Source organism: Pseudorasbora parva, chromosome 7 (assembly GCF_024679245.1).
Source record: "Pseudorasbora parva isolate DD20220531a chromosome 7, ASM2467924v1, whole genome shotgun sequence".
NCBI lineage: Eukaryota > Metazoa > Chordata > Actinopteri > Cypriniformes > Gobionidae > Pseudorasbora > Pseudorasbora parva.
The window spans coordinates 46,111,522-46,137,515 of record NC_090178.1 but is presented as its reverse complement, the minus strand read 5'-3'; the positions used below and the strand labels follow the sequence as shown (position 1 = coordinate 46,137,515).

Here is a 25,994-nt window from a genome sequence, read left to right as displayed (position 1 = left end):
TTTTGAATAAAAGTTGTTTGAACGTTCGCCGGTTCCCGCCTCCTTCCTTCCCAGCTACTAACTGCATTACACGTGCTTCTCCCCCTCATACGCCCCTGAGACGAGAGATTTATGCATTTTATTTCTGGAAAAAATCCTCAGATGGCGCAAATATCGTCATTTTGCATCGTCGAAGGAATTTTTGGCCAGAGGCTAAAGACTACAGCCAGCAGAGGGAGCTATTTCTGCATGTTTTCAATCCCCATGGGGGATGAGATCGCACTCACAGCACAGCTTGGCTCAGGCATTCATGGAAACGGTGCGGCCGGCGGAGCAAAGTGTTGAAAGAGTGTTTCAACTTCTCAAATTAATTCCTATGAAAGTTAATCTTCCAAAGGCATGAACTGAAAACGCGTCAGACTGAACACGCGCTGTGAATGACTGCCGCGGACGCGTTTACCTCAGCTCCTGCAGCGGCTGTGCCGTGACACTCATTCGGCTCACTCACATTATATTGAACAGACACATTCAGTTTTTAATTCTAGTGTCTGTTCTCTAACTGAAATAAATTATTTTATTACTATGACAATGAAAACAACGATGGGACGGAGCTGCGGAGGGCAAGTGATCCAGTAATCCAGTAGCTTTGGCTTTGGGAGTGGCCTCATAAGGAAACGAAGCAAGTGCATTCTGGGAGTTGTTGTCTTTCATCCACATGAGCCAAAAATACATTTTATGGCTTTTCTCAGTCTATAAGGCACCAAATTCAATTCTACTACATAAATGACCCAGTTTAAAAACCCATTCATCTTCCCAGCGCTGAACAAAATCTTGATTGTGTTATTGGACAGGTTTTGAACAGGTTTTCATGCTTGAATGTTGATTATTCTCCCATATTCTCCATTGTTGCGGCTTGACTCTACCCATTTTGTCAGTATCGCTCTATTTAGTTCCTGTCTCTATGAAGCCCCTCCTTCTGAAAAGCACAAATTGCTCTGATTGGTCAGCTGGAGCAATGTGTTGTGATCGGTCAAGCGCTTTGAGTGTTTGGGAAATGTCCCGCCCCTTACCATGACCACCAGTTTCAACACGACTAACTAACTCAACCTTTATTCTGCGTATTAATTATTTAAATGAGGAATATTATGACGTGTTTGTTCCCGGAAGAAAACTCAAGACTACAATTGAGGCATTTTTGGGAGTTCAGAAACTGTGACACTGATATAGAGAAGAACTCCATCAGCATCACAGGACCCAGTTAAAAGCCATGAAGAGGTTTCTAGGATCCGTTTCAGGGTGTCGTACCTTGGCATAGTTGGTAGTTTTGATGAACCACTGCTTAAGTAGCTTCTGTTCCACCGGAGCTCCAGACCTCCACGAGCGTCCGCTTTCATCCACCTGTTCATCTGCCAGAACCGTCTGATCCACAGGGTCCCAATTCACCAGCGCCTGCACATGGTAAAACGATTATTATCAATGTGGAAAACAGTTGTGCTGAGCAATATTTTATGGAAAGCAAGTGCAACATGTAATTTTTCTAATTTTTAATAAAGTTGAAATAGAAATATCTTGAAAAAAACAGATGTATTTATTGTAACTTGATGAACTTAGATCAGCACTTGGTAACTTTTGCTCTCGGGGTCCCCCTACAGTTGGGAAAAAATAATGTCCTCAACTACTGTCGTAAGCTCGGTCATCCTACAGCAGGGGATGCCATCTCGCGTGCATTTGTTGACATGACAGCCCTGATAGCCCTGAAGTAGTGATGCACGGGTCGTCTCATAACCCGCGGACCCTGTGTGTCTATTTAATGGTCGCGGGTGCGCGGCAGGTTGTAAAAATATATACAGTGGTGCGGGGCGGGCCAAATAACTTCATAAAAGCGTCCCGCGGGTTGGTGCAGCACTAACAGTTCCCCTGAACACTGCAGGAGGAGTTCACATCATGTGAAATGTCTTCATCCCAGGTACAGTCAGTGGCATATGTTTCAGCATGTCTTATGAATATAATTTCATGGGTTTTATTTTTTTCAAACGGCAAATAATCGCGATGCTCACGTTTACAAGCCAGCGTCATTATAGTAGTCTGTTGGTTAGCGTTTTACAGAATCTATATGATACTGCAGTTCAATGTTTGAGTGGTAGGTAATCATCATAACAAGCAGGACAGTATCGGTCGGGCACGCCTCCTTCAGCTCACGCCGACGAGCAAACGCTGGTCACATGTTGATCCTCGTCCTGCCTTTAATCCCATCACTTTTTCGTTTCCTCTTATTGCTTTTCTCCAACAAAACCTTTTCTTTCTTATTTGTCTCTGCTGCTTCGGACATGACTATATTATCCGATGAACAAAGTTGGGCTCGCACGTCCGAATTTAAGGAAGTGTGTGTGTTGGTGGAAGTGACGTATTTGCCGTAAAGCAGTCGAATTTTGTAGTTCTTTTTGTTCTCGGGTTACTACCCAAAACCCGAAGTTTAAAAGTACGATTAAAAAACGATACAGACCCCATCAGGCTATGGCAGACGTGTCATTCAACCTATTGTAAGTCGATGTATCGTCACAAGAGTCTTGAAAATAGATTATGAAGGTTGAAAAGTTACCTAGTGCTACTTTAATGCATCCCTGGTTAATAGAAGTATCCGTTTCTTTACGGAAAAAAACAGTGATCCTAAACTTTTGAATAGAAGTGTATTGTTTTATTATTTATCATTAAATATTACTTATGGAGTATTAACTTTCAACCGTCAAAGAAAAACCGCCTGATCACATGAGCTGTTCTTACCTCTTTCTGATAGGCCAGTTCAGCCTCAAACAGCTTGATGAACAGATATTGGGTCCACTGATAGTAATCAGGCAGACAGGTGGTGATCTCCTGAGAAAAGATCAGACAAAACCGCATTCAAATTAAAGAAGTCAAATTTCAATTTACAGGGAAAAACAAAGGATATCATAGACATTTTTCAAACAAACTTACACACAAACAATATTTCAAAAAAAGTTAAATATAGCATTTTGTTTTAGGATTATGATAATTGTAGTGGATCCGTGAAAACACCGCAATGGCGAAAACAAATCTGAATTACTAATCGGACCGAGCCATAAGGATGCAACCCACTACCAGGACGACATTTGACAACATCATGACAGAGAATACAGTGAGTTATCTTCTCTGCAACATTTCATGATGTCTCATGATGTGGTGAACTAATCTATATATTAAAGGGTTAATTCACCCAAAAATGAAAAGTATCCCATAATTTACCATCCTGTGTATATAAGACATTCTTCTTTCAGTTAAACACAATTAGAGTTATATTAATAATGTCCTGGCTCTTCCAAGCTTTATAATGGCAGTGACTTGGGTAATTTTTTAAGTCCATAAAAGTGCATATATCCATCATATAACCGCTCCACACGGCTTCAGGGTTAATAAAGGCCTTCTGAAAAGAAGTGCCGTGTTTATGTGAGAAATATATCCATATTTAAACCTTTTTAGACTAAAATAACTATCTTCCGGCTGTCAGCGGTACGCGAGTCGACTTGCGCTGAAAGAGTAAGGATGCGATGTACAGGACCATCTCAAGCTTTGACGCCTCTCGTGGATCGGGCTGGCCAACAAACTCAAGCCTCTCTTCTCTTTTATCGAAATCTGCAGCTATTTCTCTTTAAAATTCTCCTTTTAGAATTAAATTCATGACCAATGCTCTTTCCTCTGCGCTTCTGAGATCATCAATACGCATGCGTCAAGGGTTCATGGGTCAAGGGTTACTCTTTTAGAGCAAGTCGACTTGCGTACCATGTGTTGTATAATGGATAGATGGACTTTTATAAAGGATAGATGGACTTTTATAAAGGATAGATGGACTTTTATAATGGATAGATGGACTTTTATAAAGGATAGATGGACTTTCATGATGGATAGATGCACTTTTATAATGGATAGATGGACTTTTATAATGGATAGATGCACTTTTATAAAGGATAGATGGACTTTCATGATGGATAGATGCACTTTTATAATGGATAGATGGACTTTTATAAAGGATAGATGGACTTTTATAAAGGATAGATGCACTTTTATAATGGATAGATGGACTTTTATAATGGATAGATGGACTTTTATAATGGATAGATGGACTTTTATAATGGATAGATGGACTTTTATAATGGATAGATGCACTTTTATAATGGATAGATGCACTTTTATAAAGGATAGATGGACTTTCATGATGGATAGATGCACTTTTATAAAGGATAGATGGACTTTTATAAAGGATAGATGGACTTTTATAATGGATAGATGGACTTTTATAATGGATAGATGGACTTTTATAAAGGATAGATGGACTTTCATGATGGATAGATGCACTTTTATAATGGATAGATGGACTTTTATAATGGATAGATGCACTTTTATAAAGGATAGATGGACTTTCATGATGGATAGATGCACTTTTATAATGGATAGATGGACTTTTATAATGGATAGATGCACTTTTATGATGGATAGATGCACTTTTATAATGGATAGATGGACTTTTATGATGGATAGATTCTCAAAGTTGATTACTAGTGGCTATTGGGTCTCTCTCTCTCTCTCTCTCTTTCTTTCTCTCTCTCTCTCTCTCTCTCTCTCTCTCTCTCTCTCTCTCTCTCTCTCTCTCTCTCTCTCTCTAATGTTGTTGTGTTTTTCTTTTTTTTCCATTTTATTTATTGAGCTTATGCGAACATTTATGTGTTTTGTATATTTATATACTTTGATTAATTGTTAAAGTAAAGAAAAACTAAAAGTCTTTAAAAAAAAGTATTTCCTTCTCTCTTTCTTTCTGTCTCATGAGAACTGCTAGCCTGACAAGCCAGACCCACATCCAGATGTTTGGTCTGGAAACTCACCACTGACAGCTCAATCTGAGGGGCGGATAAACGGTTGTCTTTCAAACTCCCTCTGCACGCGATAGGATAGCGCTACAACCAACCAGAGCAACGAAGGTGAAACAGAGCTCGCTGACAGATTAAGCATTCGCCGTATCCGGTCGGCAAAACTCCGAACACATCTTCCCTTCTTAAAGGGGTACTTCAGCGCTGGGAAGATGAATCTGTATTTAAACTGGGTCATCAGTGTAGTAGAAATGTAAAATTATTTTTGAATTTGGTGCTTTCTAGACTGAGAAAAGACAGAAAATGTATTTTTGTCTCATGGGGATGAAAGACTACAATTCCCAGAACGCCTCGCTGCTCAGCAAGTTCAGTTTATGCCTTTGCAAGCTTAACTTTCATAGAAATTAATTTGAGAAGTTAAAAGAATTACATTGTTCAGCATAGCTCCGTTTAAATGAGTGCCTGTAGCTGAGCTGAGCTCTGAGTGTGATCTCCATCCCTCATGCGCAGGTTCAAAACATGCGGAAATGGCTCCCTCTGCTGGCTGTAGTCTTTAGCCTTTGGCCAACATTCCTCCTATGATGCAAATATTGTCAATTTGCATCATAGGAGGAATTTTTCCAGAAATAAAATGCATAAATCTCTTGTCTCAGGGGGATATGAGCGGGGAAAGCACAATCATTTGAATATACTCCAGGGCTTCTACTGATACAAAGCCATATGCTAATCGCTGAAGTAACCCTTTAAGAATGACTTCAGTGCCGTTCTTTGTTCCTTTCTCAGAGAAAAGCTTAACTCCAAGTCTTCCAGAGTCACGGTCAAAGCTGATTCGAAAGACCGCCGTTCGCCAGTTTCTGTGTTTACTAGAAACACACAAACACAACTCGGCCGTCGTCATTATGGCCCCGCCCGCTGACTCTATACACGATGTGATTGGGCCGTCCAGATTCTGAGGAATACAGCTCAGAAGGGTATTGAGAGTTCCTAGACGACACTTGCGGGCAGATTAAATTTGCTGCTGCTAGAGTGCGTCTAGATTTCTAGGCTAGAGAACTGCTTTAACTGATTAACAATACTTTCATGTTTAATTTGAATTTTTCTAGAGATAAAGTATGTTTACGAGCTGCTTAGCTCATTAAATGTAATTTTAATTCTAAATGAATTAAAACAAAATGAATTTAAGTACATTTATAAAATGATCCAGTAATGGAAGGCCGACCATCTCTGTATTTGTCTGGTCTCTATGGTAATGCGACGAAACCGAAGCAGTCTTGAGCTTAAGGCAGCCAGACCCAGAGTTTGCATCACTTATAAAACTCTAAAAGCATTAAGAAGGCATTCTCTAATCCAATTAGGCATAGCTGAACTCAAAGTGGCCCGTCTGGCACCAGCCCAGAGCTGCTCATCAGCTGGCCATCGCCATAGATACAGTCAAACACAATCCTGCTGAGAAAGAGGACAGGAGCTCTGGGTACAGGAACAGTAACACACTCAAGAGATTTATTTTTGGCTTTTAACTGTGTGTGGCTTCTTTTGTGTTTTGTGCTAATTTAAAGGTCCCGTTTTTTCATGTGTTTTTGAAGCTTTGATTGTGTTTACAGTGTCCAATATAACATGAGTTCATGTTTCGCGTGTAAAAACACTGTATTTTTCACACAATTTACTTATCCGTATACCGCTGTTTCCTCTGTCCTAAAAACGGCCTGATGATTTCCTTGTTCTATGAAGTCCCTCCTTCAGAAACACGTAACGAGTTCTGATTGGGCCAGCGCTTCCCGTGTTGTGATTGGACAGCAGCTTAGCGCACTTTGCCCGGAAAGGTCCCGCCTCTTACCATAACGGGGAGATGCAAGCGCTGAATGTGCGCTCTTCTCCACGTGGGAGAGCAACAAGACCACGCCCCCTATTTTGCGTGTTCTTGTGGGCGGAGGGTTAGTCAACAAACGGTTCTAGTGACGTCCTTACAGCAGGAAGTGCAGCGGTGTAGTCCAAACCGACCGCTCGCTGTAGGCTTTGAAAGGGAACTTCTGTTAAATAAAATATCTCGCTTGGCATTGAACTTTGAGCTTTATAATTTTACAGGTATTATTTATGCTCTAACAGCAACATTACACGCTAACTAAAGTTTGAAAGATGGGATCGCGAAGAACGGGACCTTTAAGGAAAAATGAATTCAATCAATTCTGAAATAAGTCTGAGGTTCTGAGCAGTTTTGGGTGTAATGCATTACTAAGTAATTAATTACAATAATTTAAGTACTTTAAAAGTAAAGTAAGGGATGACTCTTCATTTTTCTGTCATTTAAATTATTTACTTCTTAATTGCATTACCAACAAATACGGTATAGAACAATTCTACACCATTAACAAGTTATTAACTACAATATTGGCTGTTAGTACTTATTATTACTAGTATTAGTAGTTATAAAGCACATATTAATGCCTTATTCTGCATGATCATATTCTACATCCCTTAATCACTCAATACCTAAACTTAACAACTACCGTGCTAACTATTAAGAAGTAAATGAGGAGTTTATTGAGGCAAAAGTCGTAGTTAACAGTGAGACCTGGACCCTAAACTAAAGTGTGACCAAAGAATTGTGGATTTACCATCAAAATGTAATGTCTAATGTTAAAATGTACGTTTTTAAAGTGCATTTGGTCAGTTCAAGAATAAATTGAGCAATTTTATGATTTATTTGAAAATAATTTAAAGAGCAGTTTCATGCCTATCCTTGTATTGATGAACTGGTGGAGGCTGATGTGGGTTTAGAAAGTCCAGTAATTAGTAATAAGTAAGGCAATAGTTTTTAGAGAGTAATCAGTACAGTAATCTAATTACACTGTTGATAATGCAATTAGTAGTTGGTAATTTACTTTAAGAGTAACTTACAGCACTCTTCTGAACTTCTAAAGGCTCTTTTAATTATAAACGATAAAGCCAAATCACCGTGAACACACACCCAGAGCAGTGGGTGGGCCTGGATGCCAGCCGAACTCAGCCCCGCCCACAACATTTTTAGGTCAGGCAGTTCGGTCTGGCATCGCTCCATAGAGGAGTAATTATTTCCGAACAGAAACTGTTCAGACCAATGAAATCATCAGGGCGGGCTTTAGCCGATGACGGACAGATGATCAACAGTAACGTAATCATCACGCCATCAAAGGGGCTTGGATTATATTTGTTCAAATCTTAAACGGAGAGCTTGTTTGTATCTGCATTCGCCTTCACTATTTCTCTCAAAAATTATGATCATGTTGGGTAAGTAACTGTGTATCCTTAAACTCTTTTATTTTTTTACAACACCAGCAAAGATTGTGTATTCCAGTGCGCGTGCAGACAGGGTTGCCAAGTTTTAACAACGAAACCCGCCAATTACTAGCCCAAAACAAAATCAATCAATCAATCAAACTTTATTTGTATAGCACCTTCCAACAACCAAAAGGAGGACCAAGGTGCTTTACATTTAAAACAGAAGAACATCTACAATAAATAATATATTAATACATTAAGCAATAACCAAAGGAACAGATACACAAAATACAAAAATAAAATTCAAAGTGCCACAGTGCTACTATGTGTTAAAAGCCAGTCTAAATAAATGCGTTTTTAACCTGGACTTGAACAGGGCCAGGTCTGTAAGAACACGCAGGTATACAGGTAAAGTGTTCCAAAGTTTAGGAGCAGCAAAAGCAAATGAACGATCGCCCCACTGCTTGCACCGGGAACAACTAGCCTCATCTGGTCAGCCGACCGGAGGGCTCTGTTTGGACGGTGGACACTTAAAATCTCTGATAAATAAGGTGGCGCAAGGCCATTAAGAGCTTTAAAGGCAAACATTAAAATTTTAAAAATCAACACGGTACCGAACCGGGAGCCAGTGGAGGGAACAGAGAACTGGACTAATATGGCTGTGTCTAGATGTACCAGTTAGAAGACGAGCAGCTGCATTCTGTACCAGTTGGAGGCGATGGAGTGAAGACTGTGTGATGCCAATGTAGAGTGCGTTACAGTAATCAATGCGTGAGCTGATAAAAGCATGGATTGCCTTTTCCAGATCACTGCGGCACAGAAAAGGCTTTACTTTGGCTAAAAGACGCAGCTGGAAAAAGGTTCTCGGGGGGTTCTCTGGGAAAAAAATGGTGTTTAGGGGGTAAAATGTGTTATTTTGGCAAGGTTGCCTGATAAAATTCGCACACATGGGTCTATATATCACATAATAGTCGCTTCACCGCGGACATAGAAAACAACCCGCGAAAAAAAAAACGCAGGCAACACAGTGCAGTTGAGCTCTGTTGACGTCGCTTCGTTCGTTGTTCTGATTGGTTGTAGCTCTATCCAATTGAGTTCTTTCCTGATTTGGTTGAAACACAGCCCAATGGAGCATCAGACTCATATTCTGACTAGAATTGAGTATGACCACGTTAGGCTAGTGGGCAGCCATATTGCTGTGGCACTCGGGGAGCAGTTGGGGGTTCGGTGCCTTGCTCTCACCTCAGTCGTGGCAGTGGAGGTGGAGGAGGGCGCTGGTTATTCACTCCCTCCCACCGTAAATTCGAACCCGCAACCTTCGGGTTACAAGTCCAACTCTCCAACCATTAGGCCACAACTGCCCCCTAGATGGCCGTATAGCTCAACATGAAATTTCACGTTATATTATCTTTTTTCCACAAGATGTCGGCAAAGACACCCAATGTAAGAAATTTTGAGCTGAATTAAAAAGGTTATGCATGAAAATGTGTGTTAATTTGAATTGAAGTTCAAAGAATGTGATTAAATGATTATTTATTGTTTAAAAATAACACTGATCTGCCAACATTGTCGCAATATGATAAATTAAAATAAGCTGATAACATCACTGTTTTCTCCAGAACGACTGTACAGCCAAATCAAATTGTGTTGCAATATTGTCCTGTTTAACACTGTGAAGCTGCTTTGAAACAATCGTCATTGTAAAAGCGCTACACATTTTTTATTTATTTATTAAAAACCAAATAAAAAATTGCTTTAAAAAAAAGGGGAAAAAATATAAGTATTTCTGGACAAAGAAAAAATGAAGTATAATTCAAGGGCTTCGGGTCATTTTGACCCGCGGGGAAAGGATTTGTTACAAAGAGCGAGGGAAGGACGAGGGTTAAACACTTTAAGTGTGTTATATACTTTTCCATGACTTTCATATTTTGCATTACCTTAGGAAACTGATTTAAAAAAATAGTTTAATGGTTTAAACAATGGTAACTATTGTAAGAAGGTAATAAATGAAGCTGTGATGCACACAGTGACTAACGATGCCCTTTAGTGCTCAAAACACAACATGGCCTCTTTAGCTCAGGCATGCCAGTCTGGTGTGTGCGTCTGAGGAAAAACTCCTGATGTGAAGCGATGCAATGACGTAAGCCAGCAAAGTTAACAGAGAGAGATGCAGGTCAGCTCCCACATCTGTTGAATGTGGTCTCCGTCCACCTCCGCTCACTCACCCGCTCCCAATTAAAGCAGAGCCCCAGGCTGTCCAGCTGCTTCCGCATGGACTCGGTATTACTGTAAGACACACAGAGGCGGACAAGACAATATGTGTAAATCGTTGTGTGTGTAGTTGTGTGAGTGTTTGGATGAACATCGCTGAGGGTTGCTGTGTGACTGATCGAGTGGAGAAACGGCACCTTTTGGTCCACGCCTCTGGGTCCAGGTCTCGCTCGATGGCCGCGTTCTCAGCCGGCAGACCAAACGCATCCCAGCCCATGGGGTTCAGCACCTGCAAGTTAAACAACATCGAGCTGTTAGTAAAGTCAAAGCCCTCTGGTCTGCTTTCATAAACTGCTGTGATCAACATCAGAAACCATATTAGGGGTGACCTAGCCTGGATGCCAGCCGAACTCAGCCCCGTCCACAATATTTGAGCTCGGGCAGTTCACTCTGGACTCGATCCATAGAGGAGTAATTATGAACAGAAACTGTTCGGACCAATGAAATCATCAGGGCGGGCTTTAGACGATGATGGACAGATGATAAACAATAACATAATCATGCACGCCAAAGTCGCTTGGATTATATTTGTTCAAATCCTAAACGGAGAGCTGGTTTGTATATGCATTCCCCTTCACTATTTTTCTCTGAAATGATGATCATGTTGGTAAGTAACTTCTTTTCTTTTTTTACAACACCGGCAAAGATAATTTATTTTAGCGCGCGTGCAAAAAGAGTTGCCAAGTTTTACAACAAAACCCGCCAACTACTAGCCCAAAACAATAGCTTCTTGGGGGGGGTTCTCAGGGAAAAAAAATGGCATTTGGGGGATAAAATGTGTATTATTTTGGCAAGGTTGCCTGCTAAAATTCGCACTCATGGGTCTATATATCACATAATAGTCACTTCAACCCGCGGACATAGAAAACAACCCGCGGAAAAAAACAGCGGACTTAGCAACACAGTGTAGTTGAGCTCTGTTGACATTTGACAACTAACGTCATGCGTCGCTCCGTTGTTCTGATTGGTTGTAGGTCTATCCAATTAAGGTCTTTCCTGGTTCGGTTGAGACACGCCCCATAATCACAGCCCAATGGAGCATCAGACTCATATTCTGACTAGAGTTGAGTATGACCACGTCAGGCTAGGGGTGACCCCGAAGAGTCGAAGATTCGATGCATCGATATGCGGAGCCTGATTCGACCACCGATCTCATGGTCGAATCTTTGCGGGTGTTATGAAACGAGGATCATACCATTTTGGCAATATGGGGGTGCTCAATATTTTAAAGACGTAGCGCGGCACTGAGCTTCGCATCCGGTGTGCGACCCCTTTAAGGGCGCTGAGCTTTGCACTGTAAAATCTTTAAAATTCGAACACATTCGATGAGTGTACACACACCGGTGGCGGCATTCGGTGCCTGTCCGCGGCGACTCAGGAAGTTGTTTAAAATACTGCGGCGCCATTTCAAGGTTTTAGATTCAATTTATATTCTATTTCCCTTAAATCGTCAATGTACAGTCTTGTTCAAAATAATAGCAGTACAATGTGACTAACCAGAATAATCAAGGTTCTTAGTATATTTTTTATTGCTACGTGGCAAACAAGTTACCAGTAGGTTCAGTAGATTGTCAGAAAACAAACAAGACCCAGCATTCATGATATGCACGCTCTTAAGGCTGTGCAATTGGGCAATTAGTTGAAAGGGGTGTGTTCAAAAAAATAGCAGTGTCTACCTTTGACTGTACAAACTCAAAACTATTTTGTACAAACATTTTTTTTCTTCTGGGATTTAGCAATCCTGTGAATCACTAAACTAATATTTAGTTGTATGACCACAGTTTTTTAAAACTGCTTGACATCTGTGTGGCATGGAGTCAACCAACTTGTGGCACCTCTCAGCTGTTATTCCACTCCATGATTCTTTAACAACATTCCACAATTCATTCACATTTCTTGGTTTTGCTTCAGAAACAGCATTTTTGATATCACCCCACAAGTTCTCAATTGGATTAAGGTCTGGAGATTGGGCTGGCCACTCCATAACATTAATTTTGTTGGTTTGGAACCAAGACTTTGCCCGTTTACTAGTGTGTTTTGGGTCATTGTCTTGTTGAAACAACCATTTCAAGGGCATGTCCTCTTCAGCATAGGGCAACATGACCTCTTCAAGTATTTTAACATATGCAAACTGATCCATGATCCCTGGTATGCGATAAATAGGCCCAACACCATAGTAGGAGAAACATGCCCATATCATGATGCTTGCACCTCCATGCTTCACTGTCTTCACTGTGTACTGTGGCTTGAATTCAGAGTTTGGGGGTCGTCTCACAAACTGCCTGTGGCCCTTGGACCCAAAAAGAACAATTTTACTCTCATCAGTCCACAAAATGTTCCTCCATTTCTCTTTAGGCCAGTTGATGTGTTCTTTGGCAAATTGTAACCTCTTCTGCACATGCCTTTTTTTTAACAGAGGGACTTTGCGGGGGATTCTTGAAAATAGATTAGCTTCACACAGACGTCTTCTAACTGTCACAGTACTTACAGGTAACTCCAGACTGTCTTTGATCATCCTGGAGGTGATCATTGGCTGAGCCTTTGCCATTCTGGTTATTCTTCTATCCATTTTGATGGTTGTCTTCCGTTTTCTTCCACGTCTCTCTGGTTTTGCTCTCCATTTTACGGCATTGGAGATCATTTTAGCTGAACAGCCTATCATTTTTTGCACCTCTTTATAGGTTTTCCCCTCTCTAATCAACTTTTTAATCAAAGTACGCTGTTCTTCTGAACAATGTCTTGAACGACCCATTTTCCTCAGCTTTCAAATGCATGTTCAACAAGTGTTGGCTTCATCCTTAAATAGGGGCCACCTGATTCACACCTGTTTCTTCACAAAATTGATGAACTCAGTGATTGAATGCCACACTGCTATTTTTTTGAACACACCCCTTTCAACTAATTCAACTAATTGCCCAATTTCACAGCCTTAAGAGCGTGCATATCATGAATGCTGGGTCTCATTTGTTTTCTGAGAATCTACTGAACCTACTGGTAACTTGTTTGCCACGTAGCAATAAAAAATATACTAAAAACCTTGATTATTCTGGTTAGTCACATTGTACTGCTATTATTTTGAACAAGACTGTACATACTGATTTTACCCAGTGCTACAAGATGCACTCATCGTGCAGCTCTTCTGTCAATTCAAAATTGAGCTTGTGTGTAATGAGCACGCCCGGAGTGATATCTTGAGCTTTGCGTCCGGTGTGCGACCCCCTTTAGGCATAATCGGCTTAAGAACGCGCATGTAAACGCACTCAAAGTGTTCCTTTTCTCTCTAGGCAGGTTTTTTTTAAAAGTTTATTTATCAAAATGTTCTTAATGTTCTGTATTTCGATCGCAGCTTTAAAATTTTATGAGAAAATGTTTTATAAATGTTTATCCACCACATTACCTTTTTTTTTAAAACCTAAATAAGAGCCTTTGTGAGTTCGTCTGTCAGTTGGCAGGCAGTTTTGGTCGCTTTATTAAAAGTTGTTGCTGACTGCAGTGTCTAAAGGAAAATAGAAATAGTTTTACCCTTCTGGTGACTAGTGTCGTGCCCCTGCCCACCCATTCACACACACACACACACACACACACACACACACACACACACACACACACACACACACACACACACACACACACACACACACACACACACACACACACACACACACACACACACACACACGATTCCACTATCAGTCGACTATAGAAAGATTCGACAATTCTGATTCGAATGTGTAAATCCTTAGTCGGGGACAGCCCTAATCCATATACTGTTTATCAGTTAAAATGTTGAGGCACTAAAACTTTTTGCACAAAAAAATCCTTGGATGAAAACCTGGCTTTTGTTGTATGGAAAATGCACTCCTAAACCTTTGGCCAACCACTTAGAACACCTTAGCAACCGCTCAACATTATAGCAACCAGCCAAAATCATCAAAACTACTAATCTGTCTTCCCTTTTACAGTTAAATAACCTTCAGAATCAAGGGTTTTTCGACTTTCTGCCAGGCTGGATGAATCTCCCTGTTCCTGCATGGATATCAGCCTCTAAATCCAGAAAAGTTACAACATATGTGACATACTATAACTCAGAAGAGATGTGACTAATAAAATGCATGTAGTCATCATCATAAAGACTGTGTGTGGTAAAGTGTTTAATGGAGAATGCAAATGGAGAGCATAACCTCGCTGAAAGCATCATCTATATTTCACACTAATGCGGAGTCATGTCATTGTGCCCTCATCACCACAGACGATCACAGAGATAATAACATCTCTATCTGACTCTGACTCAATCCTCTTTGCTCTCTTTCTTTCCCTTATATTGTGTTTCTGCAAAGGACGAGAGGAAAAACAGCAAAGCAGAGATAAATAGACGGATTACAAAAGATTAAAGGGTTAGTTTACCCAATAATGAAAATTCTGCCATTAATTACTCACCCTCATGTCGTTAATGTCAGACTTCAGTTCATCTTCTGAACACAAATGAAGATCTTTTTGATTAAATCAGAGATCGTTCTGACCCTTCATTGACAGTCTACCAACAACCACTTTGACACCTCAAAAAGTTCATAAAGAGATCATAAGACTAATCCAGATAAATTGAGCGGTTTACTAAATTTTATGTTCACTTGATGTGCAAGAACCAATGAGGTTCATTCTCAAGCTACGCAGCACGTTTGAGCTTCCTCAAGAACCAATGAGGTTCATTCTCGAGTTACGCAGCACGTTTCAGCTTCCTCAAGAACCAATGAGGTTCATTCTCGAGTTACACAGCCCGTTTGAGCTTCTGCAAGAACCAATGAGGTTCATTCTCGAGTTACACAGCACGTTTGAGCTTCTGCAAGAACCAATGAGGTTCATTCTCGAGTTACGCATCACGTTTGAGCTTCTGCAAGAACCAATGAGGTTCATTCTCGAGTTACACAGCACGTTTGAGCTTCTGCAAGAACCAATGAGGTTCATTCTCGAGATACACATCACGTTTGCGCTTTAGCAAGAACCAATGAGGTTCATTCTCGTGTTAGGCAGCCCGTTTGAGCTTCCTCAAGAACCAATGAGGTTCATTCTCGAGTTACACAGCACGTTTGAGCTTCTGCAAGAACCAATGAGGTTCATTCTCGAGTTACGCATCACGTTTGCGCTTCCTCAAGAACCAATGAGGTTCATTCTCGAGTTATGCATCACGTTTGCGCTTCCTCAAGAACCAATGAGGTTCATTCTCGAGTTACACATCACGTTTGAGCTTCAGCAAGAACCAATGAGGTTCATTCTCGTGTTATGCAGCACGTTTGCGCTTTAGCAAGAACCAATGAGGTTCATTCTCGTGTTAGGCAGCCCGTTTGAGCTTCCTCAAGAACCAATGAGGTTCATTCTCGAGTTACGCATCACGTTTGCGCTTCCTCAAGAACCAATGAGGTTCATTCTCGAGTTACGCATCACGTTTGAGCTTCTGCAAGAATCAATGAGGTTCATTCTCGAGTTACGCATCACGTTTGAGCTTCAGCAAGAACCAATGAGGTTCATTCTCGTGTTAGGCAGCCCGTTTGAGCTTCCTCAAGAACCAATGAGGTTCATTCTCGAGTTACGCATCACGTTTGCGCTTCCTCAAGAACCAATGAGGTTCATTCTCGAGTTACGCATCACGTTTGAGCTTCTGCAAGAACCAATGAGGTTCATTCTCGAGTTACGCATCACGTTTGAGCTTCTGCAAGAACCAATGAGGTTCATTCTCGAGTTACGCATCACGTTTGAGCTTCTGCAAGAACCAATGAGATTCATTCTCGAGTTACGCAGCACGTTTGAGCTTCCTCAAGAACCAATGAGGTTCATTCTCGAGTTAGGCAGCATATTTGAGCTTCAGCAAGAACCAATGAGGTTCATTCTCGAGTTACGCATTACGTTTGCGCTTTAGCAAGAACCAATGAGGTTCATTCTCGTGTTACGCAGCACGTTTGAGCTTCTGCAAGAACCAATGAGGTTCATTCTCGTGTTACGCAGCACGTTTGAGCTTCAGCAAGAACCAATGAGGTTCATTCTTGAGTTAGGCAGCACGTTTGAGCTTCTGCAAGAACCAATGAGGTTCATTCTCGAGTTACGCATCACGTTTGAGCTTCCTCAAGAACCAATGAGGTTCATTCTCGAGATACACATCACGTTTGCGCTTTAGCAAGAACCAATGAGGTTCATTCTCATGTTAGGCAGCACGTTTGAGCTTCAGCAAGAACCACTGAGGTTCGTTCTCGTGTTACGCAGCACGTTTGAGCTTCAGCAAGAACCAATGAGGTTCATTCTTGAGTTAGGCAGCCCGTTTGAGCTTCCTCAAGAACCAATGAGGTTCATTCTCATGTTAGGCAGCCCGTTTGAGCTTCCTCAAGAACCAATGAGGTTCATTCTCATGTTAGGCAGCCCGTTTGAGCTTCTGCAAGAACCAATGAGGTTCATTCTCGAGTTAGAAAGCCCGTTTGAGCTTCCTCAAGAACCAATGAGGTTCATTCTCGAGTTACGCATCACGTTTGCGCTTCCTCAAGAACCAATGAGGTTCATTCTCGAGTTACGCATCACGTTTGAGCTTCTGCAAGAACCAATGAGGTTCATTCTCGAGTTACGCATCACGTTTGAGCTTCTGCAAGAACCAATGAGGTTCATTCTCGAGTTACGCATCACGTTTGAGCTTCTGCAAGAACCAATGAGGTTCATTCTCGAGTTACGCATCACGTTTGAGCTTCCTCAAGAACCAATGAGGTTCATTCTCGAGATACACATCACGTTTGCGCTTTAGCAAGAACCAATGAGGTTCATTCTCGAGATACACATCACGTTTGCGCTTTAGCAAGAACCAATGAGGTTCATTCTCATGTTAGGCAGCCCGTTTGAGCTTCCTCAAGAACCAATGAGGTTCATTCTCGTGTTAGAAAGCCCGTTTGAGCTTCCTCAAGAACCAATGAGGTTCATTCTCGAGTTACGAATCACGTTTGCGCTTCCTCAAGAACCAATGAGGTTCATTCTCGAGTTACGCATCACGTTTGAGCTTCTGCAAGAACCAATGAGGTTCATTCTCGAGTTACGCATCACGTTTGAGCTTCTGCAAGAACCAATGAGGTTCATTCTCGAGTTACGCATCACGTTTGAGCTTCTGCAAGAACCAATGAGGTTCATTCTCGAGTTACGCATCACGTTTGAGCTTCCTCAAGAACCAATGAGGTTCATTCTCGAGATACACATCACGTTTGCGCTTTAGCAAGAACCAATGAGGTTCATTCTCGAGTTACGCAGCACGTTTGAGCTTCTGCAAGAACCAATGAGGTTCATTCTCGTGTTACGCAGCACGTTTGAGCTTCCTCTAGAACCAATGAGGTTCATTCTCGAGTTACGCATCACGTTTGCGCTTCCTCAAGAACCAATGAGGTTCATTCTCGTGTTACGCAGCACGTTTGAGCTTCAGCAAGAACCAATGAGGTTCATTCTCGAGTTAGGCAGCACGTTTGAGCTTCAGCAAGAACCAATGAGGTTCATTCTCGTGTTACGCAGCCCGTTTGAGCTTCCTCAAGAACCAATGAGGTTCATTCTCATGTTAGGCAGCCCATTTGAGCTTCAGCAAGAACCAATGAGGTTCATTCTCATGTTAGGCAGCCCGTTTGAGCTTCCTCAAGAACCAATGAGGTTCATTCTCGAGTTAGGCAGCCCGTTTGAGCTTCCTCAAGAACCAATGAGGTTCATTCTCGAGTTAGGCAGCCCGTTTGAGCTTCTGCAAGAATCAATGAGGTTCATTCTCGAGATACGCATCACGTTTGCGCTTTAGCAAGAACCAATGAGGTTCATTCTCGAGATACACATCACGTTTGCGCTTTAGCAAGAACCAATGAGGTTCATTCTCGTGTTAGGCAGCCCGTTTGAGCTTCCTCAAGAACCAATGAGGTTCATTCTTGTGTTAGGCAGCCCGTTTGAGCTTCCTCAAGAACCAATGAGGTTCGATCTCGAGTTACGCATCACGTTTGCGCTTCCTCAAGAACCAATGAGGTTCATTCTCGTGTTACGCAGCACGTTTGAGCTTCTGCAAGAACCAATGAGGTTCATTCTCGAGTTACACATCATGTTTGAGCTTCTGCAAGAACCTATGAGGTTCATTCTCGAGTTACGCATCACGTTTGAGCTTCTGCAAGAACCAATGAGGTTCATTCTCGAGTTATGCATCACGTTTGAGCTTCTGCAAGAACCAATGAGGTTCATTCTCGAGTTACGCATCACGTTTGAGCTTCTGCAAGAACCAATGAGGTTCATTCTCGAGTTATGCATCACGTTTGAGCTTCTGCAAGAACCAATGAGGTTCATTCTCGAGTTACGCATCACGTTTGAGCTTCCTCAAGAACCAATGAGGTTCATTCTCGAGATACACAGCACGTTTGCGCTTTAGCAAGAACCAATGAGGTTCATTCTCGTGTTACGCAGCACGTTTGAGCTTCAGCAGGAACCAATGAGGTTCATTCTCGTGTTACGCAGCACGTTTGAGCTTCAGCAAGAACCAATGAGGTTCATTCTCGTGTTACGCAGCACGTTTGAGCTTCAGCAAGAACCAATGAGGTTCATTCTCGAGTTACACATCATGTTTGAGCTTCCTCAAGAACCAATGAGGTTCATTCTCGAGTTACGCAGCACTTTTGAGCTTCAGCAAGAACCAATGAGGTTCATTCTCGAGTTACGCAGCACTTTTGAGCTTCAGCAAGAACCAATGAGGTTCATTCTCGAGTTAGGCAGCACATTTGAGCTTCAGCAAGAACCAATGAGGTTCATTCTCGAGTTACACATCATGTTTGAGCTTCAGCAAGAACCAATGAGGTTCATTCTCGAGTTAGGCAGCACGTTTGAGCTTCAGCAGGAACCCATGAGGTTCATTCTCGTGTTACGCAGCACGTTTGAGCTTCCGTAAGAACCAATGAGGTTCATTCTCGAGTTACGCAGCACGTTTGAGCTTCAGCAAGAACCAATGAGGTTCATTCTCGAGTTACGCAGCACGTTTGAGCTTCAGCAAGAACCAATGAGGTTCATTCTCGAGTTACGCAGCACTTTTGAGCTTCAGCAAGAACCAATGAGGTTCATTCTCGAGTTAGGCAGCACATTTGAGCTTCAGCAAGAACCAAAGAGGTTCATTCTCGAGTTAGGCAGCACATTTGAGCTTCAGCAAGAACCAATGAGGTTCATTCTCGTGTTACGCAGCACGTTTGAGCTTCTGCAAGAACCAATGAGGTTCATTCTCGTGTTACGCAGCACGTTTGAGCTTCTGCAAGAACCAATGAGGTTCATTCTCGTGTTACGCAGCACGTTTGAGCTTCTGCAAGAACCAATGAGGTTCATTCTCGAGTTACACATCATGTTTGAGCTTCAGCAAGAACCAATGAGGTTCATTCTCGAGTTACGCAGCACTTTTGAGCTTCAGCAAGAACCAATGAGGTTCATTCTCGAGTTACACATCATGTTTGAGCTTCAGCAAGAACCAATGAGGTTCTTTCTCGAGTTAGGCAGCACGTTTGAGCTTCAGCAAGAACCAATGAGGTTCATTCTCGTGTTATGCATCACATTTGAGCTTCCTCAAAAACCAATGAGGTTGATACTGTATGACTTAAGAAAATTCGGATGGTTCTTTCAAAGTGTTTTTTGTTTTCGTTTTTTGGACCTTGACAGACATGATCACTATGAACCTGTCATAAATTGCTACATTAAAATTCTTCAAAAATTCACCTTTCATGTTCCAAACTTCACAAGAGTGTGTAAATAACGACATAATGTTGGCTGTACTGTTCCTTTAAGTGAACAGCAGACTCTTTTGGGGATGTGTGAAGAGGAAGGACAGAGTGAGCAGTGGAGAAGGAGATGCTGTATCCTTGGCAACTGACTGCATCTCATTCATTAAGTGAAGACAATGAACATTAATAAGCCAGCGCAAGCACCCGTTTCAACTGTCATATAACAACACTCACTAACAATAAACTACTGACATGCCTTACATTATAACACAAGTGTCATTGTGATTAATCACGGTGGAAACCTAGTTAAGATGTTGTTAGTGAAGCTTGTTAAAGCAAGTATAACTATTGCTTACAAACCAGATGGACAGATTTAACAAACAGGGCAAATTAGCGTGAGTGAAAAAAAAAAATCCTGTGGCTGATTTACTGACGAAACATTGAAGAACAAAGACCCAGCCGGATCATTTCCAAAATGACCAAAACAATCTACCAAATTAACTTCTGGTTTAAGACCTTTTTTGGTTGGTAAATAATGGCGCTAACACCAGTAAATTGACGAGCACAAACCTTAGTAAATCACCTCAGATGATTCATCTAAATACTCTCCTCACATAAATGTTGTGTCTCAAAGGGAAACTCCTACAAATGCATATGCAACAAAAATAACTGATTTCTCACTGCGTGCCAGTTTATAAAATTTAAATGAATTTGTAAATGATGGCTAATTATTGAATTCATGGCACTTATAAAATGTCTGTAAAAAAATGCTATGTAAGGGCAATTAGAAATGTATTTCCAGTTTCCAAATATTCACACATCCTAAGAAGTAGTGTTACATATGGATTCTGTAAATTCAAAATGATTTCTATTATTATTATTATTGGGGGACAATAATCCCTCTAACGTCACATGCTTCATGTGCTCACATGCTTCTAATTTTGGATTTAGTTGACTTATTTTCACAAGAGTCATATCCTTAGATTCCTGAATCCTTACCGAGTCCAACCAAACATGCTAGGTTTTGCCTCATGGCTTGTTCAACTGTGTGATTTAACGTTTAAACAACTCTTGCAAATATCTTTAAAACCGTTAGTCTGATCGAGATGAAACCACCACAGAAAAATCAGGATCATAGCAGGTTGACTAAACACAAATGTTTTTATGTGTTATATAAATAAAAATGTATGTAACTCCTAAACAAAATGAGATATTTTCACCAAATTGGCAAACTTATGTATGGGGCACTCTGAGGACACAAAAAAGTGGTGGAAATGTGCCACTTGGTGGTGCTATAATTAAACAAAACATGACATTGGCTCTATATAATAATGTATTCATGAGAATTTTCAACCTTTTTGCTTAAAATCGTCTCTAAATGTCTTGACATTTTTTGCAGTGAGTCTGCTGCTTCCTTGTTTGCTTCTGTTGTGCTTGGCCCTGATTGCTAAAACGCCAGTATTGTGACAGCACTACTCAGAAGTCTTACAAGAATCATTCAGGCTGTTTACACCTGGTATTAAAGAGGTGATGAATTGAGAAATCAACTTTCCCTTGAGCTTTTGATATATAAAAGGTCATGGTAATATAAGAATATCCTTTAGTTTCAGAGCTGAAAACTTCCTTATTAGTCAAAGAAAAGCTTTTATAGACACCAGGCTCAGCAAACGGTCCTGTGCTTCATACTGACGTCAGTGCGCGACAAAACACACACCTCTACAGCACGTCTAATCCAGTAGCCCCGCCCACCGACTCATCTAATCCAGTAGCCCCGCCCACCGACTCATCTAATCCAGTAGCCCCGCCCACCGACTCATCTAATCCAGTAGCCCCGCCCAACGACTAGTCTAATCCAGTAGCCCCGCCCACCGACTCGTCTAATCCAGTAGTCCCGCCCACCGACTCATCTAATCCAGTAGCCCCGCCCACCGACTCATCTAATCCAGTAGCCCCGCCCAACGACTAGTCTAATCCAGTAGACCCGCCCACCGACTCATGGAGGGCTCCTGCTAGCTGGTCAACAACAATAAACATGACGAGGAAGATTAAGATATTGCGCTATTCCTGATTGTGGAAGAACACAGTCGCTGCATAAGCTTCCTTCTGATCCTAATATTAGGAATGAGTGGTTGAACTTTATTTTTAATGAAGTTCCAGCTCACGTGGGGAAGACATGTTCACTTCAGTTCACTGCGGGATCGTTTGTAATCAAATCTCCGGTCGATGCTGGATTTGGATCCGACAGGAATGGTGCAACACACTTATGTGAGTAAAACGTGGTTTTATATGTAATAGTACTGCATTGTTATAGATCGTTTTGCTTATGTGTACGTGTCTAACAGAGCATACCTTTAGCACGCTGGACTCAGACATGTATGGGCCAGGGCTCGCAAAGCCCGGCAGGCCGATGAATCTCATTATATTCCATTCTAGATCTGCTATTCCCAGTCTCTAGTTGATATTTGAAGGCATGTGCGCGTCATATAGAAAATGGTTTGTACAGTATAAAAACCATTACGCCTATGAAAAATCCCCACATTACACAAAAACAAACGTGTGTGTGTGTGTGTGTGTGTGTGTGTGTGTGTGTGTGTGTGTGTGTGAGACCTGGTAATCCCTACGTTATGGGGACAAAATGTCTCCACAAAGATGGCAATATCCGAAATCCTTGTCTTTGTGGGGACATTTGTAGGTCCCCATGAGGTAAACATCTTATAAATCACACAGAAGGAGTTTTTTTGAGAAAGTAAAAATGCAGAATGTTTCCTGTGATGGGTAGGTTTAGGGGCTGTGTGTGTGTGTGTGTGTGTGATGGGTAGGTTTAGGGGCTGTGTGTGTGTGTGTGTGTGTGATGGGTAGGTTTAGGGGCAGGGGCAGTGTAAGGGGATAGGATGTACAGTTTGTACAGTATAAAATCCATTACACTTATGGAAAGTCCCCATAAAACATGGAAACACGACAAGTGTGTGTGTGTGTGTGTGTGTGTGTGTGTGTGTGTGTGTGTGTGTGTGTGTGTGTACAACTAAGTACTGTAAATACTTTTTTAAAATCTTTACCAGAAACCAGAGAGAACAACACAATGACGGAGCCATCAAACACAAGTGTCAATCACGGCTAAGAAAATGTCTATAGTTTTGTGTTCTAATGCTCGCAGACAGCTGAGGGGTTTGATGACTGCAAGGCATCTGCTAAAAGAGCACAGCTTTACCAGATAATGCAAAAAAAACAAGCATCATCATCTGCAAGATAAGAGACCATCAGCGACTCTGACTGAAGCTGCGGACACATTAGACCTTGTGCTCCGTTCAGACTTTAATGTCTTTATGGAGATAATGTTTCTGCAATTCTCATGATACGACGTCACACTCTGCAGCGCCAGTTTCAAAAACATAAATTCAACTCATAACAAACATTCATAAAACCAAAATGTAAAAAGTTACAATCTACACCACTTTCCAGCAATGCTGCAATCCTTGTGTTCTTTTCATTTAGGTAAATGGTCGTGCTTTTACTTGTCAATCTCGTATTGGTCACACGTCTTTACACAAATTCACAGGTCAGGACTCACCAAACTTGAACTATAATGCAGTGAACTTTGAGGCTTCTTTGCATGAGCTTGTTTTAACTTGTCTCTTGCCTTTACATTTGCATGAATGGAAGTCAATGGAAAGAAAAGTGTGAACGCCTCTTAAAACATTAGGCCCTATTTTACAGATCTGAAGCTCATGGCGCAGGTGTGTGTGTGTGTGTGTGGGCATGTTTTTGTGACATATGAGGATGTATAAATGACATGGGTAGGACATAGGTATAACAAGGAGAGGGTGAAATATGAGGACATTGGCCAGGTCCCCACTTTTCAAAATGCTTATAAATCATACAGGATGAGTTTTCTTTTATAAAGTAAAAATGCAGAATGTTTTCTGTGATGGGTACGTTTAGGGGTAGGGGTAGTGTAGGGGGGTAGAAAATACGGTTTGTACCGTATAAAAACCATTACGCCTATGGAATGTCCCCATATGTCACAAAAACAAGCGTGTGTGTGTGTGTGTGTGCAAGTGTGTGTGCGTGTGTGTGCGTGTGTGTGTGCGTGTGTGTGCGTGTGTGTGACTTGTCTGAATCCACTTTTGCTAGTTTAACAAAGAGAAAATGGTTGGTGCGCCAGACGTATGGTCCAAAAGGGTTGTCCCTCGTCTCTTAATAAGTCATGGGTGTGTTTTGGGCTTAAAGGGGAGGTGAAACACTCAGTTTCAGTCAATCTCATGTCAATCTTGAGTACCTATAGAGTAGTATTACATCCTTCATATCTCCGAAAAGTCTTTAGTTTTATTATATTTATAAAAGAAATATAGGTTGTACCGAGTCTTTCCGGAAAAAAACGAGCACCTGGAGGCGTATCGTGTGGGCGGAGCTAAAGAATGACGAGCGCAAAGCGGTGACGTCCTCAAGCGTGGAGAAGAAAACGCTACTCTAATAAACCATGGCTATCAATCAGATTCAACTAATACATATATGATCCAGAATCAGATCCGGAGGCTGAAATAAATTGAACAGGAGAAACAGCAACAGCAGGACATCCGTCTCTGTGGTATGGACTGTATTTAGTGCCCTGTCAACATTTGTGTGTGTTTACTCGCAGTTTATGAGGACATGATTCGGTTTATGGACTATTGTATGCGACTAAACCTTAGCAGTAGCAAGCAAAACGGTTTTGCACGTCAGACTAGTGTAATGTTATACATAGAACAACAATGGAGTAACCGTTAGCGCATTTGAATAACGAAGCATGCTTTGTGAGAACGTCCCCTAGGTTTATGTTTGGGTGGTTTTATAATAAATAAACTGACACCTATAGTGGTCAGCTAAACAAATGTATTTAAACACACACCATAGATCGCATGCTCCATTGATAAATTAACTGTAACGTTACACGATCGTGTTGTTTACTTACGCGACGATAGCCAACAGCACAGACATTTGAAGCAGTTTAACTCACCGGCTGCTTCCAAAGCAGGACCGAAGCTTTATCGCTGGGACCGCTCCGTCAAAAACACACTTCTTGTTGATTTCGTGAAGTCCTGTGACAGCAGTGACCGTTGAGATCCACTTTTGCGACACGACTGAAGCGTATGCTCAGAAGCTTCCCGTCATTTCTGTGTTCAAATCGGTTCAAATGCAGCGCTGCCTTCCCGGAATGCTGTGCTGAAGCGTTGAAGTCGCTCGACGTCACTCATAGGAATAAAGTGGAGCGCGGCGCGACAGATGTGTTGCACAGATGAGTGGATCTGCACCTTGAGAGCAGTGTTTATGGGCGTGCATTTGCTCTCTCGCGCTGGTCGACGTGCGCGCGCACCTTTCCGGGAGAAGAGCCCATACGGCCCATACAAGGACCTTCTGCTCTGTCGACGTCAAGCGGACCCATACTCGGAAAAAAACTCCCCGAAACTTGTGAGAAACCAGAAAGAGTATTTTTGACACAGAAATACTCCATCAAACGTCCAACTTATTTTTTTGAAACTTTGTCTATGTTTAGGATGGGAAACCAAATCTTTAACAGTGTAAAAAGCTCAATATGCATGTGTGGCAGGAGGGGCGTGGTTTCACGAGGTCTGTAGCGGGAGAGAGGAGGCGGAGCCGAGCGGTGAGTAAGTAGGTCAAGTGCAGATCACTAACACCTGTGTCTGTTTGCAGTAATTGGCGTGGAGAGACAGCATTTAAACCCCAGCAGTACAGAGAGAGAGAGAGAGAGAGACCTGGACTGGGACTTCGCGTGCACAGCAGAAAGTTAAGAAAGTTAAATAGAGAAGGAGCGATCCATATCGTGGAGAAACTGAGTTTTGCACACACACACACACACATATGTGTGACTGTTATCTGT

The 25,994-nt window shown here is 41.7% G+C and overlaps 1 protein-coding gene across 2 annotated transcripts in view; it reads right to left on the bottom strand.

Moving 5' to 3' along the window:
• lars2 (leucyl-tRNA synthetase 2, mitochondrial) overlaps positions 1-25,994 on the bottom strand; it is a 182,832-nt gene that overhangs the window by 112,487 nt on the left and 44,351 nt on the right. For both annotated transcript variants that reach the window (XM_067449360.1, XM_067449359.1), the window contains exons 4-7: positions 10,520-10,611; positions 10,337-10,397; positions 2,761-2,850; positions 1,285-1,428 (exon numbers count right to left, since the gene is read on the bottom strand). In XM_067449360.1, coding sequence (XP_067305461.1) covers positions 1,285-1,428; positions 2,761-2,850; positions 10,337-10,397; positions 10,520-10,611 — 387 coding nt within the window. The remainder of the gene's footprint in view (positions 1-1,284; positions 1,429-2,760; positions 2,851-10,336; positions 10,398-10,519; positions 10,612-25,994) is intronic.